The 13122-nt window shown below is 38.0% G+C and overlaps 1 protein-coding gene across 1 annotated transcript; it reads right to left on the reverse strand.

Moving 5' to 3' along the window:
• Nucleotides 1-1136: 1136 nt before the first annotated feature.
• On the reverse strand, nucleotides 1137-12426 carry LOC131190718 (uncharacterized). The gene is made up of 7 exons (XM_058168073.1): nucleotides 12202-12426; nucleotides 10747-10836; nucleotides 6480-6559; nucleotides 2933-3041; nucleotides 2330-2425; nucleotides 1521-1631; nucleotides 1137-1199 (listed from the first exon to the last, which is right to left on the reverse strand). The coding sequence occupies exons 1-7, from the start codon at nucleotides 12331-12333 to the stop codon at nucleotides 1137-1139; spliced, it is 681 nt and encodes a 226-aa protein (XP_058024056.1). The 5' UTR covers nucleotides 12334-12426.
• Nucleotides 12427-13122: the final 696 nt, after the last annotated feature.

Below are 13122 nucleotides of genomic sequence, written 5' to 3' on the forward strand. Positions count from 1 at the left end.
TTAAGCTACAGTAGTAACACGGTTGTTAAATGACTCTGGAATGCCCATTGAGTTTGCTTGTCAGAAGATCACAAAGGGTGATCACAAATCCCTAGGATACTGCAACCGTTATAAATATGAACCATTTGTCAAGCATTAAATTTTGAACATGTGACCATGGGAATGCTGCAAAGGTCATAAATGTGAAGAATGGTCATAAGTCACTTTTTTCAGTGCTGTTGTAACTATGAATGGTCACTAAATGAAATATTGTAAGAACTACCTGTATAATGTATAGTATAAAATTTGATGATTATAGTTTTCTCTTCTACCTCTCCCCATATGAAGAAATGATCAGAACTGAGCGTATCAAATCCAAACCACCCATGAAAAAAGGTTATTGTTATTAAGTTACTTTTTATTGTCATCTACCCATTAAGTTGCAACTGCACTTGAAAAAAATACTGCTTTATATTGAACTCAAATATACCAAAGAAGCTCTTGCAAGGTGTCTACAAGGTGTGATCAAAAAAGTCAATATAGCAGCTGTGACAGTGCAATCAAAGCTTTAGCTGGTTTTTATGTGCACGGCTGCCATCTTGACTTTTTCATCGCTCCCTATGGACATCCCTGATCCCTAATGTGGATTGGGCGCTAGAACATTGCAGCAATAGTTCCTAGCTCCTTTTAGAACTGTGGGGACACGTGGAATTTGGAAAGTATATTGTAGGCATTCCTGCTGATGATGATCACAGAAAGTAAAAAATTAAAAAAATCCTAAATTCATGCATGTACACACACAATTTACTTAGAATCAATCAACTTTTTAAAAAAAATCTTAAGACAGAAAGCCTGCTGGGTAGCAGAGGAACACTCTATAGACACCAAACTGTAATCTGAGCCTTTGGCTATTAAAGGATATAATTATCTCATTTCAGCTAAGAAAAATGGATTAGAAGTGAATCCTCTGTGATATGAAAACCAAGAGAAAGCTGGCAGGTAGGACCAAAGAAATTAAGGAGGAGAAAACAAAAAGTGTGTGTGTGTGTGTGTGTGTGTGTGTGTGTGTGTGTGTGTGTGTGTGTGTGTGAGAGAGAGAGAGAGAGAGAGAGAGAGAGAGAGGGAGAAAACAGGTAGATAAGGAGGAAAAAAATTTCTCATTGTTTTTCTTTATTCGGACAGTGCCAGATTTTCCCCAAATATTCTCTCATTTCATAAGCCTGGAAGAATGAAGAGAAAATAACGAAGAATTAGAAGTGTTCAACCAACCTTTGAACACTTTTTACTTTCTATCCAACAATAATAAATTTTCTATTCCTATTACTTTTTTGGTCTGCTAATTAAGGTTTGCCTGGAAAAATACTAATTTGACTTGCCTTCTCCAAATGGGAAGCATCAAAGCCTGTAAAGCCATCTCTAGGAACGCCCTCCATTGCTGTAGATGTCATAGATTAAGTGGAAGCAGAGATGTTTTGAACTCATCTCTATAATTGTTTCCCATCCTAGATCTTCAGGTTCATGTACAAAGATGAGGTACTTACATCATAATGAAGACCAAGGTTATGATAAGCTTCCATAAATAGATAATTGGTGGCCTTAATAGCCTGGACTTTTTCTAGACGATTGCTGGATGTTATGTACTTTGTGAAATGCTATGGAAGAAGGGAAAAAACCTATTTCAGAATAATTTAATCACATGTCTTTCCAGGGGTTAGCTGCAACATGAAAGATGAATTTCCAAAAGAGGTCCCCTCCATCATTGCCCAGAAAAGTTTCGATGACACATGCCAAGCCTGCTCTCTCATTGGTTTCCTACCTCAGCAGGGGGTTAGACTAGAAGACCTCCAAGGTCCTTCCAACTGTACCAGCATTCCTATTCAGAACAATTCAGGCACTTATTCTGTTCTGTTCCTACAGCACAAAAAGCTGAAGTGAGATTTAAGAACCTGGTTGGTTCTTCCTGTCTCAGGGGTCTGCAACCTTAAATACTGAAAGAACCATTAAGACCTGTTTCCTGCAGAAAAGAAAACACTGGGAGCCACAAAACCCTTCCCATGCCTGACTATTTCTTGAGTGGCCACGAAGCTAGCATATGTAGTTGAATTAAACGTTCTGTTTTCTTCTTAAACTTTTCTTTTCTTAGATTTATCCATGGTTGGCCTACCGGGGGTTGAAAAGCTCAATAAATCACCCGCCAGCAGTTGTCGCACATTGGCGGTTGTGACGTATATTTGAGGAGCCATAGCAGAGGGGGACAAAGAGCCACATGCGGCTCCAGAGCCGCAGGTTGCTGACCCCTCCCTATCTATTTACAGACTATTATTCACCCTCATCTTTGTTAAATACTTACCCCCAGGATGTTATGGAGATGCTCTATTGTTGGTGCCTCAGCCAACAAGCCCTTAAGCATTGCTGCAAAAGCCATGGAAGCTTGTCTATATAGGGTCTGCAAGAAAACAGAGCAAATCATTGCTGAATTATAGGGTTGTTCTCTAGAAATAGTGCATCTGAGTTATGCAGGTGGTGGTTGTTCTTTTGAGTTAGTCTTGACTTCTGGTGATTGCTTAGAGAAGTTGTTTGCATTGCCTTTTTTCTGGGACTGAAAGAGAGTGACTGACTCAAAGTTATCCAGATGGCTTTATGCCTAAATCAGGATTAGAATTCATGGTCTCCCAGAATATTATCTTAAAGCCCTGTGCCAAATAGGTTCTCAGGAATATGCTATAGAAAACTAGATTGTTTTGCTTCATGAAATGAAATCCTATTTTGGAAAAAGATTTATTCCATAAGAATCATGTGGTAACAATAGTGGAGTATGTATATTGCCTTCTTCACTTTACCGGAAAGATGCAAAATTCCCTTCTAGTTCAATATTAAATATAAAGTTGTACTTTTAATCAGACAAGTATCATAGATGCACATTATAATATATTCAATTTTAATAGAAATTTACCTTATCACAGATTTCTAGTTGCCGTTCAGGTCCATTTCCTATGAGACGTCTTAAAACAATATTCAACAACCGTGTTTCCAGGTCTGGGGTTATGGGTGGCTGGATTTTGCTGGCAGGAGGTGTGAGATTCTGAGTTAACAAGATGCTGACCAGAGCTTGTAACTATATACATATACAGAAAGTCTGCTATTAGGAGAGACTCTGTGCTCCTGATGCTGCCCAAAGCCTAATTATCTGCTCATGAATCTGCTATAAGACCATGGTCCTAGACAGTTCACATTCCTTTTTTTTTTTAATCAGTTTTTATTGATTTCCCCCCCCACACACACACACCCACATATTTTATGAACAGAGTATTGGCCATATCATGTCTTATACAACTTAACATATCCAAATACATTTTACTTAGTTACAATTTCTGCCAAAGTGTTCTTTTTCCATATTTTTAATCATATCTTAATATTTCTATGCTTGTTTATATAAATCACATCTTCTTTCGCCCTCAAGTTCTAATTTCTCCAATTTTCCTGATATATATTCTCTTTTATTATTTTTTAGATAATTCAGTTTTTATCCTGATATGTTCAAACATGTCCAAGGTTGCCTTTCTTCCATTTCATCTTTTTTGTTTTACAGCAATCTTTCTTCTCTTTTTCTTTCCTCTCCCTCCCTTCTTTTATCCTTCCTACTTTCTTCCCTCCTCTCCTATTCCTTCTCTACTTCCCCTTTCTTTCTCCCCCTCCTTTCTTCCTTCCTATCTAACCTTCTCTCCTACTCTTATTTCCCCTCCCGTTGTTCCTCCCCTCTTCCCTTTCTTCTTTTTCTTTCTCTCCTTCTCCCTTTCTTCCGTCTCTCTACTCCTTCTTATCTCTCTCTATTGCTATATTCATTTTCAGTTCAGTATTTTTCACTATGGTGTCCAGACAACCCCGGTTTTTCCTCCATTTATTGAGTGTATTTCTCAAAATTCCCCTCATATATTTTTAATTATTAACAATGTATTTTCACTTATTTCATTTTTACCTTACAACCTTTTAGTTAGTTCAATCTTCCACCTCTCATTTTCTTTAAATTCTTATTCCCAGTTCAATAATTATTTTTCTCTTTCATTAGCATACATCATTTACTAACATTTCAATTTTATTCAATTTTATATCTCACTTTCCATTATTTTCACCTACAAACCATTTTATCTTTCACATTTCATCTACTCCATTTTCCATTAAACAGTGTATTTCTTTTTTTTTTTGCTTCTTACATACACTTCATTTCATCCTTGCTTACTTCCCTTTTACAATAATCTATATATTTCTTCTAATTTACTTCTTACATACAGTTTCTACTACTAATATCCTTCCCTTAAATCAACCTATTGATGTTTTAATTTCCTTTCTGCTATTCATTTTTCTTCCCCTTTTAACCATTTTCTTTCAGTCTCTCCAGAATTCCATTACTTAATGTTTTCCTCCCTTTCTCCCATTCTCTTATCTTTTTCTTTTTCTTGTATCTTCCTTTCTGCCTCCTTTCTCTAATTTTTACTCTTTTAATTTTCCCCCTCAATCTTTTCCCATTTCCTTCTCCTCTCTTCTTTTTGGAGAGATACTTCCCCCTATCCATTTTTATTCTGTCACTGTCAATCCCAGTGTAATCATCTATGTTTTTATCTTCATTTCCTTTTCAACATTGTATTCTTGCTTCTCACTCATATTTTCTTTTTCCTTTTTTTCTATATTCTAACCAGTCCTCTGCTTCTTTATTTCTCTTAAACGCTTCTCGCACCTTTTGAAACATCTCTCTTAGTTCCTCATACTCATGCTCCCAACTCTCCATGTTATCAATTTAAAGATAAAGGATTTTTGAATTTATTATTTTAGCTTATGTATAATTCAAATTCAAGTCCATATCATATCTTTTTTCTTTTTTATTTCCAAATAATGTCCAATTCAAATGTACATTTAAACCGTTCCAGTTTGAATCTTTATTCTTTCCACTCCTTTTTGAAATCATGCTCCAGCTGTTTAAACAAATACTCCTCAAGGTAGTTTCCCACGGTGGTCTAAGTAATGCAATGCTTTCTTTTCACCAGCAGATGTCTCTCTCCAATTCACAAATCCCCCGGCAACAAAATGTCAATTGTTAATCCACAAAGATAATTACTTCCTTTTCTTCAATTAAATACTTTTGTTGTTAAAGAATGCTTTTCCTCAGTTTTCTTTTTCTTTTATTTCCAAATAATGTCCAATTCAAATGTACATTTAAACCGTTCCAGTTTGAATCTTTATTCTTTCCACTCCTTTTTGAAATCATGCTCCAGCTGTTTAAACAAATACTCCTCAAGGTAGTTTCCCACGGTGGTCTAAGTAATGCAATGCTTTCTTTTCACCAGCAGATGTCTCTCTCCAATTCACAAATCCCCCGGCAACAAAATGTCAATTGTTAATCCACAAAGATAATTACTTCCTTTTCTTCAATTAAATACTTTTGTTGTTAAAGAATGCTTTTCCTCAGTTTTCTTTTTCTTTTATTATTTTTAATTTCTTCCAAGTCCAATTTTAAATCCAGATGGAAAGTTTTTCTTTTAGGGCTTTGATCTTAAAGTTCCTCTTTGTTTTTTGTTTCCCTTCACTTTGAATTCCTGTGTGCCAATTAGCTGCTAATTTTGGGTTGGGACTTTTTTCAAGCTTTAAAAATGTCTCCTTACCTGTGAGTCAGCCAATTGCTCACCCCGTAACAATACTCCATTCAATCACCACTCCTGCTCAAAACTTAGCCTGGTTGCTCCAGCTTGTAGCGGCCATTTCAATGGCCCCTGCCACCGGATCAAAGAGCTGCCTTTGACCTTTCAAGGAACTTGCCTGTTCCTCTTGGTCTTCCGAGGCACCTCTCTCTCTTCCCCGTCCCTCCAAGTCGGTTCCGGTCCGAAGACCCCCCCGACAGCGGTTTGTCTGGTTGGGTTTTCGCAAAGCTCATCGGAGTTTCGCTATTTCCCAACCAGTATCGCCGTGATGCTTCCAGTTCCCCAGTTCATATTCCTTCTTGTGAGGGAGCAGCTCTGTTGAAATCAACATTATTCTGCTTACATGTAGATATGCAGTACATATTCTAATATTTTCTTTCTTGCATTTTTGCAATACATGCAATTTTGTGTGTGTTCATCATAGAAAAGGGATTAGAAATCTTTATATGAACAAATGAACAGACTTGATCCATTTTGGTAGGGGGAGGAGGCGAAGTTGCTTGAGGCACATTTTCTTTTTACATATTGTTGTAAACAATAAGTTTGAGGATCCAGAATTTATCTTTAAATCCGTTGGAAGAACCAAATTTGGTTCTTTGGAAAATATTCGATTTATTGCCATCAATTGTTGAATTGTCAACATTTATGGATATTAAGGTACGTCCTCATTGATTTGTTAGCTGTTTTTCCTTTTTACTTCTGGTTATTTTCCTGAAAAGCAAAACTTTCTGTCACCCAGAGAACTAATTTTAATTTTAAACTCATCACTTTAATATTCTTTATAGAAGGACTGTTGAAGATAAAACCCACCTTAAGTTAGCAACTGCATTCATACAATTTATCAGAAGAAAAAGAACAAGAGGGTGGTTATAGTGTTCCTCCAAGGTTTCCTAGAATAAAATAAGAGAAAAGAGAAAATTAATTCTGTGCCTATTACAGGCATTGGCCCATGTTCCTACAACTTCTTGAGGATATTCCAGCATTTCCAAAACAGAAAATACTACAGATAGTCTACTCTAGATGTTCTTTTCTTTAGGAAGCTGTTCTCTTTCCAGACTTCCACACCCCCCACAGAAAATAATCTGCACCAAAATCTGTTTTCATACCAGTAGAAGCAAAAATTAATGGCCAAATCTTCTTTCCCTTTTTTAAAGAAATGGTTTTATTAATGATTGCAATTAAAAATATAAACTAAAAAATATTTTAAAAAAACAGAAAAGAAAAAGGGGGAAGAAATAGAAAAGCAAAGAACTAGGTAACTTATTACTGTATCTTAAAAATCATAGATGCTCTCTTTTTTTATGATAACTCACATCTTAACTATAAAGACAATCTTAGAGCATTGTCATTCACTCCTAGTCAGCAAAAGTTCAAAAAAAAATTACTTGAAAACATGTCTACTTTAACTATATGTCTATTTGATCAATTAAACCAACTCTATATTTTTTCCCTGTATTTTTAAGTCTTTTAATCTTTGAAATAATGTCCCCAAACATTCTTTTCATCTTCTCTTTGTCTCCTCTCAGCAAATCCTTCAAAACTGCTTTGTAAGTTAAGTTAAGTTAAAAAAAATATCCAAATTACTTTTTTGGTTAATATTTATATGTCCTTGATATGTCCATATCAAAAAATGACCCAGTTTCATTTGTATATCCCACTATCTCATCTTTTGTTCTTGCAACTTGTTATGTATAAATCCACATTTAAATACATTTCAGTCTTATCTGGTAAAGTTTGTTCCTCTTCTTTAACAACAATGGCACACCATCCATCTATGATGTTTGACATTATTAAAATTATTTTCAGAGTCCATAGTTTACAGATCTCCATAAACATCTCTACACACTAAGGTGTTTTGTTCCATGTTGTATCACTATTCTAATTCTGAGGAACAGAACGGAACAGAGTAGATTAGAGTAGAGTAGATAAGATTAGAGTAGAATAGAATAGAACAGAACCGCAGAGCTGGAAGGTAACTTGGAGGTCTTCTAGTCCAATCTACTGCTCAAGCAGGAAACTATATACCTTTTCAAATGGTTGTCCAATCTCTTCCTAAAAACCTCCAGTATTAGAGCACGCACAACTTCTGGAGGCAAGCCATTTCACTGATTGTTTTAACTGTCAGGAAATTTTTCCTTAGTTTAGGTTGGTTGTTTCCTTGATTAGTTTTCATCCATTGTTTCTTGTCCTGCCTTCAGGTACTTTGAATAATAGACTGACCTCCTCTTCTTTGAGATAGCATCTTAGATGTTGGAATACTGCTATCATGTGCTATCACTGTTATTCTTCTCCTTTAATTGTAATCTTTAGTTTCTTCTGACTTCTTCTAGTGTCCAACATTCAAAATCCCGTCAATTTTTCCCTCAAAAACAAAATAACTAGTTCCCCATGGGTAGGATTCTTATACAGGTAGTCCTCAACTTACATTTCATTTAGTGACTGTTCAAAATTACAACGGTGCTGAAAAAAGTGACTTATGACCACTTCTCACACTTACCATGATCCTCATGATCATGTGATCAAAATTCAGATGCTTGGCAAACTGACTCATACTTATGACTGTTGCTGTGTCCCAAGATCATGTGATCACATTTTGTAACTTTTTGACAAGTGAAATCAATGGGGAAGCCAGATTCACATCATATCAACTGCAGTGATTCAATTGATAACTGTGGCAAGAAAGGTCGTAAAATGGAGCAATACTTATTTAAAAAATGTCTAACTTAACAACAGAAATTTTGGACTCAATTGTGTTTGTAAGTTGAAGTCTACCTGTACTTAATTTCAATTCTTATTCCAAATCCAACTGGTTCCTTAATGCATTTTTTAACTTTCCAGAATCAATACATTACACACCCTTTTGCTTTTCATTCCAAAACATAATATTTTTCTAAATCCTTACACTCATATTTAAGCTTCTTTCACAAAAGAGAATATGTTTAACAGTTTAACCAGTGAATATGATCAAAACTTGCAGCTCATAATATTTCAAAAGCAATTTTAAAAAATCATTTCAAACACAATTTAAAAAATGAGGCCATTTTTGTCCATAAAGCAGGGGTGAAATGCTCCCAGTTTGGATCAGATTGCGCGATCCAGTAGTGATTGTGGGCACTGGTTCGGTGATCTGGTAGCGATGGTGGAGCAAAGCTCCGCCCACCCACCCAGGTGTCATTACTTCCTGGTTTTAATGTTTTTTTTAACCTTCTGTGGATGTGCACGCACATGTGAGGTCTGCGCAGCACGTGCACTTCCAAACCGGTAAGGAAGGTGAGTAGATTTCACCAGTGGTGGGATTCAAGTAATTTAACAAGCGGTTCTCTGCCCTAATGATTTCTTCCAACAGCCAATTCGCCAAACTGCTCAGAAAGTTAACAACCAGTTCGCCCGAAGTGGTGCGAACTGGCTGAATCTCACCACTGGATTTCACCCCTGCCATAAAGGCTGTATTAAGACTCTGAGCTTAGATGGAATCCCTTGACTCCCAGTTGCTTGACTCACAAAGCAACCACAAAAACCTCAATTTCTGCCATCTACTAATGAGGAGCAGCTGTACGGAGTATTATAGGCAATCTCACAATTGCTCCTTTCTCTGGAGAGATTTCACTATCCATGATTCACCATCAGGCTGCAATCTCTGCTGTAAACTCCATCCGATTCTGACAGGAACCTCTAACTTGGCTTGACCGCACCAAAAACCTCTGGCCCCCAATCCCCTTCCCTCAAGGAAAGACCTAAGAGAGGTGAATCCTGGATCCTATGGAAGGAGAGACTGAATGAGCCCCCATTTTCCTTTCTTCTTGGCTTCCCCCCACCCATTGTCAGGATGACCCAGCTGTCAATCAAACAGCAGTTACCAATGAAACAGCAGCATTAAGAAGAGACAGGGAGAAGGGGGAAGAGGAGAGGAGGAGGAAAGACAAGATGGCTGCCATGGGTCTCTGCAGCTACTGGCGTCAAAATGAATAGGCTGAAACCAAAAGTTTTTCAAGCTGTTTCCCTGGGAAGGAGAGCAAGAGAATCAACAGCCGAGAATAAACCAGGACGGGGAAAAAATGATGAATTTGACAGACCAAAAAAAAAAAAAAGACAAGATAAAAGACAGACTGAATTTATAGGAAAATTGTACTATATATCTGTATACAAAGTGACAATAGAGATATACAGGGATTAAACAACACAAATTTAGAAGACAATCATAAATATAGATAAAAAAGTAAGAGATGGGAATATAGTGAAACTGGACTTTACAGCACATATTGTAGATAGTTTATAGTAAATAGATGTATAGTAAATAGAAAATTGTTTTATTATTGATATTCATTTCTGTACTAGTTTTTGTAAGCTTTCCTTTTGTAAAACAAGCATGCACATCTCCACCCACACCAGCCACTGAAGGGACAGTCAAAGATCAGATCAATTGTGCAAATTTTCATGCTTTGTGTCTTTTGGGTTTGGGTCTGCCTGGTTATTGGTAATCAAAGAAAACAAAACCTCAAACATTTAACTTGTAACATCCCCTATTAGGCTACTGGGATCAATCCAAAAATGTTCACCTACATCAGTGACTTTGCATATTGGTGGTATTTTCTGTTCATTGCCTTCTACTACCTTCTCTTCTCCAAAGGAACAGAATAAACTGGTATTTCTAAACTGATCACCAATGTTTTCACACAAGGTAAGCAGGCATACGTTTCTGTGTGCATAAACTTTTATAGTTGATCAAACTTACAATGTGCTGAGTAAGTGATTCTCACAACCAGTTCTTATACTTATGTCGGTCACATCCCATGGCCACAAGATTACCATTTCTGACCTTATTAACAAAGGTTGTTAAGCATAGGGAAGCTGGCAGGAAGTTGCAAATGGAAACACGATGCCCTTGCTTAACAACCTGTAGTGATTTGCTTAACAATGGCAACTGGAAATTATCTGACATCGTGCTTTATGACCACAGCACGTAGCTACAGAAATTCTGATCCCAAGTTCTACTGTTACCTGAGGGCTACCATTATATGACTGATATCATCATAGCTCTGATACTTTTGGTACAAATGGTACAGAAGAATGCACTTACTACAATTGTTTCTACTATTTTTCCTTTTTCTGCCAGTGGGCCATAGACCGTATTCATGGCATTCAAAAAGTTGATAAATATATCAATGCCCTGGAAGTTACAAAAGTCAGAATTTTAGTCAGAAAGTTAAAAAGGATCAAAGTATGCTTTTTATAATTATTGACTATATTAGGTTGAAGTTGGTGCAGATTTTTGCCTTCTTTCCTTCCTGAGCCGTGGTGGTGCAGTGGTTAGAATGTAGTACTGCAAGCTGCCAGCAGTTCGGCAGTTCAATTCTCACCGGCTCAAAGTTGACTCAGACTTCCATCCTTCCGAGATTGGTAAAATGAGGACCCAGATTGTTGGGGTCCATAAGACGACTCTGTAAACCGCTTAGAGAGGGATATTAAGAACTGTGAAGCGGTATATAAGTCTTGTTCTGTTACAGCTATCTCATTAATCACATAATTCCTTGTTTGGGAGGTAGAGAATCGAGCAAAATTAATGAATAAGTCCACCATGTGCTTTTGACATATTGCCACATATAACTTCACAGATGTATTTAATTACCTATTACAAATTATTTTTAATTCAATATTAAGAATGATATTGGGAATACACATGACCTAGTGGAAGAAAATGAAGACGACATCCTTTTACCTCTTATATAATTATACATCAAAGAGAGGAAAAGAGTTATAATTGGTAAATGCACAGGCAGTGCAGGTAATTAAAAACACAAGATGGCAATCCCCATTGATGTAGAAGTCTGACCTGATACTCAACAGAATGTAAAATCTAGCTAATTCAGCCACTAATCATAGTCCTCTAAAATCAGTTGATAAATGCCAAACGGGGAATCCACATTTCAATGCTGTTGTTTGGCAGAAATTCAGTCACCTCAAATGGCTAATGCCACATTTCACTGACCACACAACATTCTCTTTGTTGTATTAGTGTCAACAGTTTAGCAACAAATGACTGCAAAATTTCACCCAACCTGAATTAACCAGTTTACCGGAAGGAAGAAGGAAGCCAGCTTTCCTGTTCACTTTCTGCTGCCATTATCACCAGGAAAGCAGGAAGCTGCTTCCCAAGAAGCAGGATCCCTTGATTTGGCTAAGGAGAATAGCCACCATAAATCTGCTGCAGTTTTGCAGCTGTAGGTAGGCATAGGCTGACACTTAGCTAGAAAATCAGTGCAAGTTTCCAGTAGTTAATATTTTCCCCCCAGCCCTACTGTTATTTTTACTATACTACTGGGGAGAGATATAAATGTACAGTAGTGATGCCACCTGAGTCATGAGATCAGACACCTGTTGTGAATTATGTAAATTATGTCAGTCTAGAAAGGAAGCAGGTTATATAACTTGCATCACTTGTACAATGATGTCATGACATGTGTGATGTTAACTTGCACCACTTTGCCATTCCCCAGAATAGCCACCCATCGGGAGAGGGTTTTTTTTAATATACCTTTTCTCCATTATTTATCTGAATATCAGGGGAATATGCTGGTGGAATATCCCCCCCGTTATCCTGTTTGTTGGTGTGTTTTTCTTGATTATTTTTTCCTTCTTTCCGAAGTGGGGAAACCTTTGATGTCATTTTGCGAAAGAAGGACCACACTTCTATCCTAGAACAACAGGGGAAGAGAATGAGCAACAGGAATTAATGCACTTTCATTGACAGTACACAACAGCAATTAATTTGTAATTCAATACATCAAGTATGATGGAAAGATCCTAATGGAAAGATTTTTTTGCAGATGCTTCCTCGGGATTTGAGATTGCGGGTATGTCACTATCTTTAATTGTGTTGGGATGTATCCAGTGGTGGGATTCTGCCGGTTCTAGGCATTTCGGCCGAACCATTTGTTAAATTGCCGGTTCGCCCCACCCCTTGCCCTTCCCCTCCCCACCATTATTTACCGATGTCTGTCGGCGGCCGCGTGGTGCTTGGATCGGGTGGGCAGCGAGGCCACCGACTGAAGCCTGCCTGCATCCAAGCGTCTCTCTAGCCAGCGATTAAAGCGCCTCGCTTACCGGTGTCTGTCGGCGGCCACGTGGGCAGCGAGGCACTTTAATCGCTGGCTAGAGAGATGCTTGGATGCAGGCAGGCTTCGGTCGGTGGCCTCGCTGCCCACCCCAACCAAGCGCCACGCGGCCACCGGCAGACACCGGTAAGCGAGGCGCTTTAATTGCTGGCTAGAGAGACGCTTGTATGTAGGCAGGCTTCGGTCGGTGGCCGCTTGGATCGCACAGCGCTTGGATCGGGTGGGCAGTGAGGTGCATGGATCCGATCTGACAGAAGCGTGCCTGCATCCAAGCGTCTCTCTAGCCAGCGATTAAAGCGCAGCCAGCGAGGAGCTTGGATCGGGTGGGCAGCGAAGCGTGT

The sequence above is a fragment of the Ahaetulla prasina genome, chromosome 2 (genome assembly GCF_028640845.1).
Source record: "Ahaetulla prasina isolate Xishuangbanna chromosome 2, ASM2864084v1, whole genome shotgun sequence".
NCBI lineage: Eukaryota > Metazoa > Chordata > Lepidosauria > Squamata > Colubridae > Ahaetulla > Ahaetulla prasina.